The following is a 16,766-nucleotide window of genomic DNA, read 5'->3' as shown; positions in this document are numbered from 1 at the left end:
CAGTGCCTTCTTTCTCCTTAAAAATCAAAGATTTGATGGACAAAGCCTTCAATTGCATATGTCCCATTTTCCACATTTCAGCCCTAACCTCACTTCATACCCATCCCAGAACCATGAGACAGCCCTCCACGCTCTCACCTTTCATCGCACAGGCCTCAATATTCCTGACATGAGCCACATCCAGTGGAATGGCCCCATGAAAAATTGTTTCCCCCTCCCCTTTCAGCATCCCGAAATGTGAATGAGAAATGTGACAGTTTACCATCTTCAACCCTCGACCTCATCCTCCCAGTCCCCAAAACTCCCAGCATTATGTTCTCACTCTTCACTCATCTCCCATACCGTTCTCTTCAGCAGGATGATCCATTCTGCGTTGGTAATGCAACAGAGAGGGTACCAGGAGAACAAAGTATTCAATTACAGTTTTTGATTTATTGAGATCAATATCATTGTAATACCATGAACTCTCAGCGTATCCCCCTCATCTTCTCTATGACTCCCACACGGTGCACTTTAGTGAGAGCTCCAACAAACCTTGCTGCACTGGCATTGAGTAGGTCACTCGGGTAAAAGGTAAAACGTGGGACTCTATCTGCCTGGGGGTGTCGGTGGGGATTTGCAAAGAGTGAAAAGTAAGGGTACCTCAAGAAAAGTGCCCACTTCCACTTTCCCCTTCACTGTCTTCTCACTCACGGATGACATATCCCCTCCAGCGGAGAGATAGCGAGCGCTTTGCTGTATTTCACTGAGGATTGAACCACCAATGTGAGTCTTTGTGAAGTGACAGAGTTCACAGGCTAATACTCTGGATCAGAACATACTGCCATATCAGATTCTTTATGCACATTGGCCACTCTGTCCATGGAGATGGAAGTGAACACAGTTACTGGGGACATCAATGCACTCGCAGTAGAGACTTCCATTCAAAGGGGGCTGCGTGTCTCTGGGAATGCTGACAGAGACACACACATTTATTGCGGCTGCTTGAGAATTGGCCTCTTTGGGGATGGTTCTCAGAAACTCAATGTCTCAGCACATCTATAAGAGCCCTACTCCATCTGGTAGGAATATTTCAGCACCTTCTCCTTCTCAAGTGATGCACTCCTCACTATATGACTGTAATCCCTCACTGAGGCATGTGTTTCACATTTTGGACCTCCCACAAGCCCTTCAGTTGTATGGAGAAGGATAAATGCAGTCATGTGATACAAGACAACCTCCAATGGTGCAGGTTTGTTTTCTAATTCATGCATAGGATGTGGGCAACTCTGGCTGAGCCCATATTAATTGCCCATCCCATCGGGGAGGCATTGACTTAGTGGTGTTATCATTGGATAATTAACCCAGAGACCCAGGTAACATTCTGGGAATCCATGATTGAATCCTGCCATGGAAGATGCTGGAATTTGAATTCAATAAAAATCTGGAATTCAGAATCTTACCTTGAAACTATTGCTGATTGTCAGAAACACTCATCTGGTTCATTAATGTTCTTTAGGGAAGGAAACTATCATCTTTACCTGGTCTGACCCACATGTGACTCCAGACCCACAGCAATTTGCTACTAGCCAGTGACGCCCACATCCCTTGAATTAATAAAAATAAGGTTCCCCTGAGATAGTGGTGATGGGCTGCCTTCATGAACCACACATGGACTGCAGCAGTAGGTTGAATACTAATATCATATCCGGGAAAATGGGAGGTTCGCTGTTGCCCATAGACTGTACCAATCTGTCTCTATAGTCATCCTCCTCCCCAGTCTTCACGCCGCTATGAACCGTTTCTTCCTTTCTCTCCTGGAGACCTGTGCCTGTAATGAAAGAAACGAGAGAGTGCTAAATACGAGAAGTAGTGTGTGTTGGGAGGATGGAATGAGAACATTTATGGTGGAGGGCTTGATGTGAGATGGTCAATGTGAATGTTGACTGTTCAAATGGAGATGCAAGTGGCTGGAGAGAGAAGGCCACAAGTAGAGCTGCAGGGGTGTTTGAGGAGTGCTGTGCAGGAAAAAGATGGGGCCACTGAAGGGTGAGGCTAAGCATCATCCAACTCACTTTTTCTACCCTTATAAGGTCCTTAAAGCCTGGTGGCACTGTTTCCAGCTGCAGAGGACTACATTCCTGCTTCTTACTGCTTCAGTAAGTTTCATCAAGGTTTATTTGATCTGGGCAACTGGCCTCTTCCTCCCAATTCTTTCCTTTTGACCCAGTCAGCCTCCAACATGAACTCCAGGCAAGTGTTAAGTGCACCAGGAGCAGTGCGGTTATTTGGAAGGTTGGAGTGAGATGGAGCAGCCTTTCCACAAAAAAAAAGGAGGCAGCGGCCACTCCGATCCTTACCTGGGTCTTTTTACAGGAGGAGCACAATATTGCTGGAAATAAAAGCAGGAGACAATGGAAACTCTCAGCAGGCCCAGCAGCACTTAAAAAGAGTTATATTTCAGTTTGGTGATCTTTCAGCCCATTGCCTTTCCAGCCCTTCTGTTCAAGTAGAGCTTGGCCTTAGGTCTCCCAATCTGTCAGCCCCTCATCATCATCAATACAAACTAGCCCAGTCACTGAAGGCCACTTAGCCAATGGAATAATGAACATGAACATGCTTCAGTATTTAAATTGTCTGGACACTAATGATTATTTTCTTCACTTTTAGATTAATGCTTTGCAAGAAAATAAATCACATTCAGTATTTACCATCATAAAATTACTGAAGCAGAGTCAAACATAATGAATTTCATCACAAAGAAAAATCATTATAAATCAATCTGTACAATAAAATCTTTAATCATGTATATTCGGAATGTAACGTGCAGGTTCACTTTTGTAGATTTTATATGAAATGTTATGAACTATTCAGCATTGAAATGCTGCCACTGTTTACATGACTAGTGTGTGGTTTTAATGACAACGAACCACTCACTTCTTTATAAGTGAGTGCTGTTTTGTATACAGCACAGGCTGAAGACAATTTTTTTACACTAGCTACCAATTCAAGCGGTTTCTTTTTTCACTTTCCTTTTGATTGTTTTCTGCTTCGCCTCTACAATCATGTTTATGACCGAAAGAACTGGTGCTAGGTGGGAAGAGTACAGGAAATATAACAACTCACTGATAGCTATGGTATGTGTGGGTGGTCCAGCACATTCAAGCCCAAGTTCCCAAGGACCTACCCAACGCAGAGATAAGGGCAGCGTGGCACACTCCAAGGACAGAGAGAGAGTCGGTGCTCATTGGAAGGAGCAATTGGAGGAGGTCCTCAACCAAGGTATATCCTTGACATGAATGCATCTTCATCGCTGATCAACTCCAGTCTGATAGCTGGCTGATTGCCTTTTTGATCTCCTAAGAGCCAACTGGGCCACTGTGCAGATGAAATCCCTGTCAAAATACTAAAACAAAGCAGAAAAGCATTTGGTCCTGTATACGTGACCTCATCTCCCTCATCTGGAAGGAGATCACGCCAGGGACTATCCAAGATGTAACTGTGTGCCTCTTTTAAAGGCCAAGCCTTTTTGTTGGATTTTCTTTTAAACCGTGGACAAAAATGGGAAAAGAATTGATTGCTGAAGAATTTGAGTTTTTGGAAGCAAGTAGCTTGATACTCATTTTAAGTAATGTTTACACAGCTGCCAGGTTAAGCAGTAGAAGATGGTTTCAGATGAGCCGAAGCCAGAAATAGAAAATTAGATGCTAACAAATAGTTGATTGTCATCAATAACTGGTCACTAGTTCACAAACCAAAGGCTTTAATCCTGCCAACAATGATGTGATTGGTTCCCAGTTAGCCAAACAGCTGGACGATGGGGAGAATATATCACATCTCCAACAGTTCAGAAACCCTTTTCATTCAGTGCAATCAAATCCACTTGAAGAAAACTAGTTCATAGTTTCTTCAGTTTTCATAAACTGATTTTTAAGTGATTGTCAGGGTCCTTTACAAATTCAGATTGTAAGCTTGCTCACTGAGCTGGAAGGTTTATTCTGAGAGGTTTCATCACCATGCAGGGTAACATCATTGGTGAGCCTCCAGTGAAGTGCTGGTGGAATGTCCCACTTTCTATTTATGAGCCTTGTTTGCTCCAGGTGGGCGATATCATTTCTGGCTCTTTGTCCTAGAGGTTGGTAAATTGGGTCCAAATCAATGTGTTTATAAGGTCCTTTTGATTCATAGGAGCTGTTTCAGTGGGTTGTTAGGTTTGTGGGCTACCATGATGCTAAGGGGTTGGAGTAGTCTGGTCGTCATCTCAGAGATGCCTTTGATATATGGTACAACCCAAACTTCAAACTGAGCTACAAATCTTCTTTAAAATCGCCTTTACGAGTGTGTAGTAAGATCAACAAAAGAATCATTTCACCCAATCCTGTGAACTGGAACTATTGACCTACTTTACCGGTCTTTCCCTCTTTAAAGAACACTTCTACGTTTTTTCGTGTTTGTATGTGTGTTTATGGACAATAGGGGTGTTTCTGATTTACTCATTTATTGAATATTTCTAGACAGTGAAAAGTATTTTAACACAATTACATAGTTAGCTTTCTGTGCAAGGGGCCTTCAAACACAGCTCCACAGCCTCTGAAAGGTGTTCCAGGCCTCAAGGATTCCCTGCTCCAGGTGGAGCAATGACAGGCCTGCCAATAATCCACACTTCAGGCATACCACAGCCAGGAACCCACACTCTGGGAATTACCACCACCCTGTTCTAGCTTCCCTATGATGTGGATGTATGAAGAAAATAAAAAGATGGAGGGTGGGGGTGAAGAGAGAGGATGCAGCCAGTTTGGAGCAGGTGTCCAAACATTAGGTAATGTGCTGGTACCACCTTATTGGAGTATCGCTTACAAGGGACTAGAATTTTAACTGGCTCATAATTGCTTCCATAACTTGAGCCTATTTACTTGCAGTAAATAGCAATTGTTGTTAAGTACAGAAATCTTGCCCATGGTTTCCATCAACTGAATCTGAAAGTCAGGTAAACTAGGGGATTCTATGTACTTTTTAAAAAATCCGTTACTCCGATGATGACTCCAGGAATAGCAGAACTTGATTTTGAACACACTGTCTCAGTGAACTGTATGGGGCTTATCTGGGATTGGTTTGAGACAGAGGGGATGAAGATTTGGCTGCAGCATTTAGTAAATATCAGGTGAAGAAAACACCAGGTTCCACACTGCCTACAAGAGATGGTACTGAAAATGGCAACAGATGCTGTATCGGCATTGTTCTCCCGAGAAGTCTTAAGGAAACTTTCAATGAACAGGTTGATTAACTTAGCTGTTAAACTGGAGATAACATTGCCTGGCAGAGTCAAGACAACAGGCATAATTCAGGTATTAATGTGGCACTTGGATTTACAGGAAATACAATAAAAATTCTGATGATTCACTATTTTAGTTAAGTGATAATCAGTTATGGTTAAAGCAGTTTTGACACGAGGAAAGAATGAAATAACTAAAGATAACAGAAAATGACAGGAAAAAGATCAGGAAAGGAAAATAGATTGAAGGGGAAAAAAAACTAATGAGATTACTAGAATTAGAATAGAGAGAAAGCAACAGAATATGAACACCAGCTTAAAGAGATACAGTTTACTTATTAAAATTAACTTTTGGGGTGAATCCCACAATAATGAGGTTCAAATCCCAGCTCCACTGAATTGTAACAATCTCTCAACAATGTTGACAAATCCAGTTGTGCTAACTAGACGGGTATCCCTGTGGTCCATCACAGGGAAGGTCATTGTAAGAATCCTCCTCAGTGGCTGACCAGTTCCCTCCAGAGGGAGTAGCAGCAAACTCTACATATGGTCTTTGTTGATTTTTATTGACTGTGCCTGAAGCCTTTGCCTGTCAGCCAAGAAGAGATATGGTGCTCCCTTCTCAAATCCGGCTGCTTGCAGGAAAATGTCACCATCTTTTACCCACTCCACGATGGCATGCAATATGTCATCCTCACAAACTAATCTGAAACAGACCCCAAACAAATGGAAAAGATGGTCAAGCAAGTTTGGGTCATGTTTTTCTCCATCTTCTACACTGTAACCATGAAGCTTCCTGTTGGACCAAAATAAATCCACATGACAAATGGGAAACTGTTCAATGATCAAGACCATCCCAAGCCCTGTCACTGAGCTGCAGTACATGCAGACAAGTTGCATGCACCACACTCTAATAAACCAAGATCCAAATTACCACTGCTACATTAGTGGAGGTGTACGAGAGATTGGGCCTTAGACTGTAGAGACACAAATGAAGTTATTCTTTCAAATCCAGTTTCGTCCTCAGAACCACATTCCTCGTCTTTTTCTCCATCCAGCAGTAAAACTCTAAAGGCTTTAAAAGGTACACAGTTTAGTCCTAGTTGATTTCTTTTAAATTAAAAAAGAATTATTATATGAATTGGTGAGAAATTATACAGGAAATCTTAACTGATATGAAACGGTCCTTTCCAATTGGTTTGAGAGATAGGAATGTTTCCTTCTCTCATGCTCCCTTAGAACTCATGTTGATCACTTTCTAAGGGGCCACTCCCATAACAGCCCCTGGAAGATGTTCACCAGGTTAGCACTCAGAGGTCAAGGAGGTCCTGTTAATAAAACTATCTAGGTTCGTGGGCGGCACGGTGGCACAGTGGTTAGCACTGCTGCCTCACAGCGCCTGTAGACCCGGGTTCAATTCCCGACTCAGGCGACTGACTGTGTGGAGTTTGCATGTTCTCCCCGTGTCTGCGTGGGTTTCCTCCGGGTGCTCCGGTTTCCTCCCACAGTCACAAAGATGTGCGGGTTAGGTGAATTGGCCAAGCTAAATTGCCCGTAGTGTTAGGTAAGGGGTAAATGTAGGGGTATGGGTGGGTTGCGCTTCGGCGGGTCGGTGTGGACTTGTTGGGCCGAAGGGCCTGTTTCTACACTAAGTCTAATCTAATGACACACTTGAAAATTGTTTTTAAAAATGTTGCAAAAAGAGTTGTCAGAATAAAGTAATTCTGATTCAAGCAGATCACGCACTACAATATATGGCTCTTGCAAAAACAACAGCTTCAAGGTTCGTGGAGCTTCCATTGAAAAGATTGAAGCAGAGTGGATGTACAAACTGATCACCCCAATGTTATCTTCTACCATGATGGCGAGTCATAGAATCATAAACAGCACAGAAACAAACCCTTCAGTCGGACTCATCCATGCCGACCACATATCCTAAATTAATCTAGTCCCACTTGCCAGCATTTGGCCCATTTCACTCTCAACCATTCCTATTCAAATGCCCATTTAGATGCCTTTTAAAATGATGTAATTGTACCAGCCTCCACCACCATCTCCGGCAACTCATTGCATACACGCACCATCCTCTGCACGAAAACACTGTTCCTCAAGTCGCTTTTAAATTTTGCCCCTCTAATCTTAAACCTATGCCCTCTAGTTCTGGACTCCCCCACCCCAGGGAAAAGACCTTATCTATTTATCCTCTCCATGACCCTCATGATTTTATAATCCTCTAAGACCATCCCTGAGCCTCAGATGCTCCAGTCTATTCAGCCTCTCCGTATCACTCAAACCCTGGTAACATTCTGGTAAATCTTTTCTGAACCTTTTAAAGTGTCACACCATCCTTCCTATAGCAGGGAGACCAGAATTGCACACAGTATTCCAATAGTGATTTAACCAGGAAAGGAATCTAGTGATTTTCAGAAACAGTATAGTCAGGAGAACAAACACAGCTCATTGTAGCTACGTGCACAATTCCAGAAAGCTGTGATGCCTACCTATCGCCAGGTCTCAGGACATTGCAAGTTCCCTTCCAGTTCTAAGCCAATGGGCAAAGTAAGATCTAATGGTCATGGCCCATGTGCGAACCAATGGGGATTGGAGGAGGAAGAAAGATTCTGCTTAATAATAATGTGCACCTGTGACAAATTACAAAGCAGAACCATAAGTGATCTCTGAATTACTCACTCAGTCAGGAGCAAATTGAAGTGTAAATAAAATTAGATACTTAAATGCATGGCACAAAAAATGCGGTGGGAGAAACAGATTGTGATTCTGACACCAGTATTAGGGAAAGTGCTAGCTGAAATATTAGGGTAATATCCCTCTGACTCTATGACTCATTCCAGTATGGTTCAAAGTGTACAGCACGGAAACAGACTATTCAGTCCAACTAATCCATGCCAACCAGATATCTTAAATTAATCTAGTCCCATTTGTCAGCACCCGGCCCAAATCCCTCCAAACCCTTCCTATTCATATACCCATCCAGATGCCTTTTAAATGCTGCAATTACACCAGGCTCCTCCACTTCCTCTGGCAGCTCATTCCTTATACACCCCAACCTCTGCATGAAAAAGTTGTTTTTTAAGTGCCTTCTTAATCTTTCCCCATTCACCCTGAACCTATACCCTCTAGTTCTGAACTCCCCCACCCCAGGGAAAAGACTGGAAAAGCTTATGCTGAAAATGTCCACTGTCTTCCTCAGATGCTGTCTGACCGGCTGGACTTTTCCCACACCACTCTCTGACACTCAGCTCCAGTCCTCACTCTCTCCCAGGGAAAACACCTTGTCTATTTACCCTATCCCTTCCCCTCATGACTTTATAAACCCCTGTAAGGTCACCCATCAGCTTCAGGGAAAAACTGCCCCAGCCTATTAAACCTCTCCCTATAGCTCAAATCCTCCAACCCTGGCAACATCCTTGTAAACCTTACCTGAATCCTTTCAAGGTTCACAACATCTTTCCGAAAGGAAGGAGACCAGAATTGCACGCAGTATTCCAACAGTGGCCTAACCAATGTCCTGTACAGCCGCAACATGACCTCCCAACTCCTGTACTCAATGCTCTGACTGATAAAGGAAAGCATACCCTCTACTATCCCATCTACATCAGATGGGATGACTATCACCTGATGAAGGAGCATCGCTCTGAAAGCTAGTGCTTCCAATTAAACCTGTTGGACTATAACCTGGTGTTGTGTGATTTTTCACTATCTATATTAGACTCCACATTCAAGGAACTATGAACCTGCACTCCAAGGTCGTTGTTCACAACACTCCCTAGGACCTTACCCATAAGTGTACAAGTCCTGCCCTGATTTGCCTTTCCAAAATGGAGCACCTCACATTTATCTAAATTATACCCCACCTACCACTTGAAGGAGACATATAACTAAAGCAGCAGAGACATTTAAGCTAAATGGGAGTGAGGGACCAAATGTGTAAAGATATGTAAGTCAGAGGCAAAGGACAAGGCAATAACATGGGGTACTGACTGGGTATTGGTAAGCACAGCATGAGAAGAGGAGCCTGTAGGTGCCAGCAGATACATGACTGAATTCCACCTTCAGTCAGAGTGGGGCGTGAGTTTAACATTGTTGTTTTAAACATAAAGATGACAATTTACAGAGATATGAAGACAGATCTCATTAAAATAAAATGGGGTATAATAGTAGACAAACTTTTCAAGTGGTGGCAGAAAGAAAAAGTTACAATTATAAATTACCTTAAAATCCAGAAATTGGCATTCATTCACGTGATTAGTGTCAAGTCAACGTCCAAATTCTTGTACTTTGCTGGTGACAGGATTCCTTTTCGTTGGGAGTTTGGATACCAGTGAATGCATTTTGAAGGCATGGCAGTGGTTCACGTTTCTGGTAAAGTTTTCCAGAACTAAAACTTTGAGAAGGTGGTTATGATTGGGGACCGACTGTGGCTAAGCAGGGGGTGACTTTGCTGATTCCTGTCCTAATGTAAAAAAGCAGACTAGAGAAACAGTTGCAGAGTTGTTTTACGTTTGACATCGTACGTTTCAATCACATGACCAGGGTTTTCTGACAGACCTTTCAGTTAAAATGTTTGAATGCATCTGATCAAAAGCTACTGATGTTGGAGGAGATAACTATAGGGTCATTAGCACTATGTAAACAAAATCTGACTGTAGAGATCCATTGTATGGTATTGACTCAAATGTCTACACAATGCAGGAGGATGAAGCATTGCTTTTGACACTGGATACTGTGTCAAATAATAAGACCAGCAGTAACTGACTGCAGCAAGAGATATTTGGGCAGAATCAGCAAATGTAATTTATTACTGAGAAGTGCAAGGTGATACACATTGGTAGAGGGAATAGCAAGCAGCAATATAGATATAATGGTACAAATCTAAAGATTGCGCAGGAAGAGTGATCTGGTGGTGCATGCATACTGATCTTTGAAACGGTCAGAACCTATTGACAGAGGTTGGCAAGCTACACGGAATATTAGGCTTTACAAACAGACATCAGCTACAAAGTCAAAAAAGGTTATCCTGAGCCTTTAAATTTTGGTTAGGTCACAATAACAGTATTGCATCTGGTTCTGCTCATCACACTATGACATGAATGAAAGATTCCTCAAAAGAATGCTGAGGAGATATACCAGATTAGTTTCAGAGGTGGAGGATATTAGTCACCAGGTTAGGTTGGAGAACTGCTGCTGTTTTCTCTGGGGGAAAGAACATTGAAGGGAGACTTACCAGATTTCTACAAGGTTAGGGTACATTGGTCACAGTAAATTGCCCCATAGCATCCAGGTACATCCATTCTAGGCAGGCTGGTCAGCCATGGTAAATATGGGGTTATGGGGATAGGGTGGGGGGGGGGGGGGGGCGTGTGGTTGGGTCTGGGTGGAATGTTCTTCGGAGGGTCAGTACAGTCTCGATTGGCCAATTGGCCTCCTTCTGTATGACAGGGATTCTATGATTACATGGGTAGACAGGGGAATAAGACTAAGTAGATTGACCCACAAAGAACCAGTGTAGACACAACAGGGATCCTTCTGTGACATAAAGGACTAAACAAAAATAAAATTAGCTGCAAGCAGTGAGCAGTCAACTTTGTGGATAACGTTGTTGAAGCAGAATGAAGAAAGTCAATCAAAACCCCACTCTAATACAATGCAGCATAATTTGAGACCATCTGCAATGCAGAAAAAAAAACATTTTCCACAAGCTGTTTCTTTTTGTGTCCTTTTATTTGGAAAAGTTTTATTATAAAATCTTGAGGATTTCCTTTCCTGTTAAGTGCAATTTCCTCTGTATAAAATCAGAAAAAATAAAAAAATAAAAGAGATTTAATGCACCTAAATACTCTTAAAGGATTTGAACTATTTTGATGCACACATTTAGTTAAAAAAAAGTCTAACTCAAATCTCTCCATAATAACCTGAGTCACTAGACAGCTGAGAGCTACAGACACGACTGCAGGAAGAATTCCAAATATGCAGGTTCATGTAAGTGCCAAAAGGATCAAAACTGGCTGTTTGTTCTTGACTGCAAGCTGTTTCCAGATTTTCATTCACCAATGTGTAAGAGACTGGACTACCAGATGTGAAGTAGCTGTGATAAGGGTCACATTGTGGGGTCCAAATGGATCCAAACAATCCAGACATAGGGGACAGACTTCTTGTGCCTGAGAGGTAGGACTGAAAAACAGAGAGGGAAGAGGTATTGTTTTCAACTATTCAAAAATTAAATTTCTAGTTTATTTTTTTTTAAATATGCTAAACGGCTGTTATTTCTTCTAGCTCCATTGCAAATCAGCTATTAAATGTTTACAGTATCTTTTCCAGATATGTTTAAATGTCCTAATTTTCAAAGCTATTAAATTCACAATATTTAAATGCAATGTCTGACTTTTTATAGAGAATACTCATTTTAATCATTTTTACAGATGAGTAAACGGCCCTTGCTACAAAACAATTGCTATTTAACACCATCAGATGTAGGAACAGAAGCAGATCACTCAGCCAATCAAGTCTGTTCCATTATTCAATGGGATCACAGCTTGTGATTCTTCAGCTGCACCACCCTGTCTTTTCCCCCAAAACCCTGGATTCCCTAATCTGATTGAGCCTTGAAGACACTTAACAACCTGGCCATGAGAGCCTATTCAAGAAAGAGTTGCAGAAAGTCACTATCCCTGGAGAGAATAAATTCTTCCTCATTTGCCTTATTCTGAGATTTGTCCCTTTGGCCCTAGTCTCAGGGGTAAACAGGGGAAACAACTATCGACAATCACCCTTTCAAGACCCTTAAGAACCCGGTGTTTCCATAAGCTTGCCTCTCATTCTTCGAGACTCCAATAAGTACAGGCCCAAGCAACTCAAAGCCTTCCCAGATGTCAGTCCCTCTATACCCAGAGTCTAGATTAGACTGGTGCTGGAAAAGCACAGCAGGTCAGGCAACATCCAGGAACAGGAAAGTCGACGTTCCGGGCAAAAGCCCTTCATCAGGAATAGCCTTGAGAGTTGAGACTTGAGAGTTTGTCATCAGTGGTGGGTAAGTTTAGATTAGATTAGATTACTTACAGTGTGGAAACAGGCCCTTCGGCCCAACAAGTCCACACCGACCTGCCAAAGCGCAACCCACCCATACCCCTACATTTACCCCTTACCTAACACTACGGGCAATTTAGCATGGCCAATTCACCTGACCCGCACATCTTTGGACTGTGGGAGGAAACCGGAGCACCCGGAGAAAACCCACGCAGGCACGGGGAGAACGTGCAAACTCCACACAGTCAGTCGCCTGAGTTGGGAATTGAACCCGGGTCTCTGGCGCTGTGAGGCAGCAGTGCTAACCACTGTGCCACCGTGCCGCCCAGCTGTTGGAGGAGATCCTGAGAGACAGGATTTAGATGAATTTGGAAACAGAAGGCATGATTAGGGATAGTCAGCATAGCTTTTTACGTAGAAAATCATGATTATCAAACTTGATTTGAGGACGTAACCAAAAGGATTGATGAAGGCAGAACAGTAAATGCAGTCTACATGGACTTTAGAGAAGCCTTTGACACAAATCCACATGGTAGACCAACTAGTAAAGTTGGATCACATGGGATTCAGGTTGAGCATACTAATTATACAAAATTGTCTTGATGGTAGGAGACAGAGGGTGGTGGGGAAGGGATGTTTTTCAAAAGCCTGTGACCAATGGTGTTTCCCTAGGATCCATGTAGGGTCCCCTTTTGTTTGTAATTTACATAAATGACTTGGATGAAAATTTAGGAGACATGGATAGTAAGTTTGTTGATTACACCAAAATTGGTAGTATAGTTGACAGTGAAGGTTAAATAAATTACAAGGGGGGAGGGGGCTGAGGAGTGGCAGATGGAGTTTAATTTGAAATAAGTGAGAGGTACTGCATTTTAGTAAAACAAACAAAGGCAAGTCTTACACAGTTAATGGTAGGACTCTGGGTAGTGGTGTCCATCAGAGAGCTACAAGTTCATGTACACAATACTTTGAAAATTGCATCACAGATAGACAGGTGATTAAGGCAGCATTAACAAGCTTGCCTTCATCGCTCAGACCTTCGAGTATAGGAGTTGGGACATCATGTTGAGGTGGTACATGGCGTTGGTGAGCCTTTTGGATGACTGTATACAGTTCTGGTTGCCCTGCTATAGGAGGGATAAAGAGGATTCAAAAAAGATTTACCTGGATGTTACCAGGACTGGAGGGTTTGAATTATAAGGACAGGCTGGGACTCTTCTCATGGGAATGTAGGGGTTTGAGGGGTGACCTGGGCAAAATGGCCTGTTCCCTAAAATGGGGGAGTTCAGAACTGGGGGGCATATTTTTAAGTTACAAGGTGAAAATTTAAAAGGGATCTGTGTATCAACCTTTTCACAGAGGGTGGTTCATTTGTGGAACTACCAGAGGAAGTAGTAGAGGCAAGTACAGTTACAGCATTTAAAAGACATTTGTCCAAGTACATGAAAAGGAACTGTTTAGAGGGATATGGGCCAAATGCAGGCAAGTGAAACTGATTTAGTTTGGGAAACTGTGTCAGTCTGGATGAGCTGAACCGAAGGGTGTATATGTGTGTATATATATATATTTTTTTATATATATAAAAAAATAAAATAGAGAGAGAGAGAGAGAGAGAGAGAGTTACTTATCGTTTGTCGCGTCTCCTTTGCTAAAGATGTTACATTGGCAGAAATCCAATTGTTCACACCTTTTCCAAAACCTAAGGCTTGTTGAAAGATTACTACCAGTGCATCTGCCATCTTTGTAGCTACTACTTTTAATATTCTAGGATGCATCCCATCAGGTCTGTTGGACCTACTGTCCATTCAGCTCCTCTAGCTTCTTGAGCACTTTTTCTCCAGTCTTAACTCTGATCTTTATTTCCTCCCTCCTTTTAACCCTTGATTAATTCATATTTTTGGAAAGCTGTTAGTGTCTTCTACCAAGAGAATGGATGCAAATTTATTCAACTTCTCTGCCATTTCCTGGTTGTCCATTACTTTTTCCTCAGTCTCATTCTCTCAGGGGTTAATGCTTTCTTTGTCCACTCTCTTCCTTTTCACATACTGAACAAGCCCTTGCTGTCTGCTTTGGTATTACTGCAAGTGTGCTCAATTCCATTATTTTCCCTCTCTACTTTGCTTGACTAACTTGTTTTAATATTCAGGTTTTCACTTTGTGGAAAATCATGGTTTTACTTGTCTTGTCAGTAGGACAGAAGTTAAACTGATTTTAACATGAATTTATAAAATGAATTGCCCTGCAACTAAACAATATTCACATGTTTCATAACTGTTATGAACACTGGTGTATGCTTCAATAAACAAGATTGTCAAATTACAAGTTGGGCGACTTACAGGAGTTCTGACATAGTTTGAATGATTCCAGCTACAGGGAGCCTCTAAGTTGGTCCAACTGGAAGCTGAATCAGCAAGTGATGAATTTTCGCCTTCAATATCAATGAAGGGATTATGCAAATTCACGTTGGCTAGAATGAAGAAATTTCAAAACACAGTTAGGTCATTACCTTTGAAAAGTCATCTTACAATAGAAGTGAATAGTTTTGATAATATTAAGATAAGAATTTTCCATAATTACTGACTGAAAATGCTACAGAACCATCTCCCTGTGTATATATGTACATCAAAATAATCACAAAAGCAATGATTTACTGTTTGACAAAGGAGTAAGATAAATTTAGCTCACTCTTTTGGAGTTTGAAGAGAGGAACTAAGAATTAATCCTTAAGTTTAGATAAATGCCTTCAACTTGATTTTACAGAGACCATTGGTTTACATCACTTAGTCTCTGAGTGATAATTTGCCGATAGAAACACGATGTTTCAATTTTATCTTTACAGTTCTCTCCAAACTACTATACTCACTAAATTAAAATAAGCATATAAAAATACAATAGCTTGCATTTATATAGCACCTGTAACACAACAAACTGGCTAAAGGCACTTAACAGGAGTATTATCAATACGACAAGATGTTGCACCAGAAGGAGAGATCAAAACAGATGGCCTAAAGCTTGGTCAATGGACTAGATTTTAAGGAGCAGCTGAAAGAGGCAGGGGTGATTTTCAAAGGAATTTCACACCTTAGGATCAAGAACAAATGGGTCTCAATCATTTTTCTAAAATGGATACTTCTAAGGTGCCCTATTGTGATGCAGTAGCATCCTTAACCCTGGGCTGAGGGGTGTGGCTCAGCCCCATCTACCCCAGAGATGTGTTATAACCTCTCTGAAGAGGTTGATTAGAAAAATAGATTAAACAACAAAAAAAAGCTCGAAGTTTTCATAAACCTTATCCCACCACTAGCACACATGTGGGTAACTTGTCAGACCAAGCAGGCGTAGGCGAGTTCTATTAAGGTTGCACACATGAAAATGTGATCTGTTTACAAGTTGGTTGCATGGACTAACGGATAAAGTGCCTGGCTTCGGTGTTAATTGGAAAGCCAACAGAAGATTGCAGGCTCAGTTCTTGTTGAGATCATTTTTGATGGTCCTCTTGTGGCCTAGTGGTAGTGACCACACCCATGGACTGGGAGGCCTGGGTTTAGGTCCGAGCTGCTCCAGGTGTGTAATAACATCGTTGAACGGACTGATTAGAAAAATAGGTTAAATAAAATAAGGACACTGAAGGGGGCCTCTTGTGGTGCAACGGCATTGTCTCTACTCCTGGTTCAGGAGGCTCTGGCTCATTTCCCACCAGCTTCAGAAGTCTGTAATAACATTCCTGAACAGGTTGATTAGAAAAATAGGTTAAAAAGAAAACATAAAATGTACACTCCTGCACAAGAACAACTTTTGCTCACAAATATTGCTAATTACAGAAAGGAAACAAAAATCAAAGCAATTGCAAATTAAAATGTAAATTGGAAAAGTATTTTAATACCATTAAAATGTAACCATAGTGTTGTGCATTTCTTTTCAAAAATATATGGGATACTAGGTTTATTACCAGCTTCCAACATGAGCAATTCTCTTTCACTCAAATACTTTCATCAATTGAGTCTCGTTTTCCTTTATATTTTCTCCTGTCTTGTACTTTAATACTGTAGTGATACAGTTAGCATCTTTTGTTGTCAGAAATACACAGATCAATGTCAAAGAACACATCTTACACATACAGCATTGGCTGCTTCAACATTGTTGATTTGTGCAGTTATGACATTTGAACATTTAAAAATTGCCGAGAGCATATTTTCTACAAATGCTACATTAGCTGTTATCATAAATTCATAGCTACAGCATTTAAGAGAATCTCAACTTCGATTGCCTTTTTGTCTATTTTAACTACAAGTCAAGTTTTCTCTCAATTAAATACAGAGCAAAATCAAAACAAAAGTTGTTTCACAGATGCCTTACCTTCAGAAACATTCGAGAAATAATTCTCATGAAACGTGCTTAAGGCATTGTTGCAATGATCACTGTTGAATGAGGTTCAGGAAAGATAGTTTAAGATATTTGTAAAACAATAACA

The 16,766-nt window shown here is 41.5% G+C and overlaps 1 protein-coding gene across 2 annotated transcripts in view; it reads right to left on the bottom strand.

The window, feature by feature from the left end:
- Positions 1 to 11,009: 11,009 nt before the first annotated feature.
- tmem131l (transmembrane 131 like) overlaps positions 11,010 to 16,766 on the bottom strand; it is a 152,775-nt gene continuing 147,018 nt past the window's right edge. For both annotated transcript variants that reach the window (XM_060827627.1, XM_060827636.1), the window contains exons 33-35: positions 16,652 to 16,713; positions 14,632 to 14,762; positions 11,010 to 11,443 (exon numbers count right to left, since the gene is read on the bottom strand). In XM_060827627.1, coding sequence (XP_060683610.1) covers positions 11,165 to 11,443; positions 14,632 to 14,762; positions 16,652 to 16,713 — 472 coding nt within the window. In that variant the 3' untranslated portion in view covers positions 11,010 to 11,164. The remainder of the gene's footprint in view (positions 11,444 to 14,631; positions 14,763 to 16,651; positions 16,714 to 16,766) is intronic.

The sequence above is a fragment of the Hemiscyllium ocellatum genome, chromosome 1 (assembly GCF_020745735.1).
Source record: "Hemiscyllium ocellatum isolate sHemOce1 chromosome 1, sHemOce1.pat.X.cur, whole genome shotgun sequence".
Lineage (NCBI taxonomy): Eukaryota > Metazoa > Chordata > Chondrichthyes > Orectolobiformes > Hemiscylliidae > Hemiscyllium > Hemiscyllium ocellatum.
Note: the sequence above shows the minus strand (reverse complement) of the source record. Positions and strands in the feature narration are given on the sequence as shown.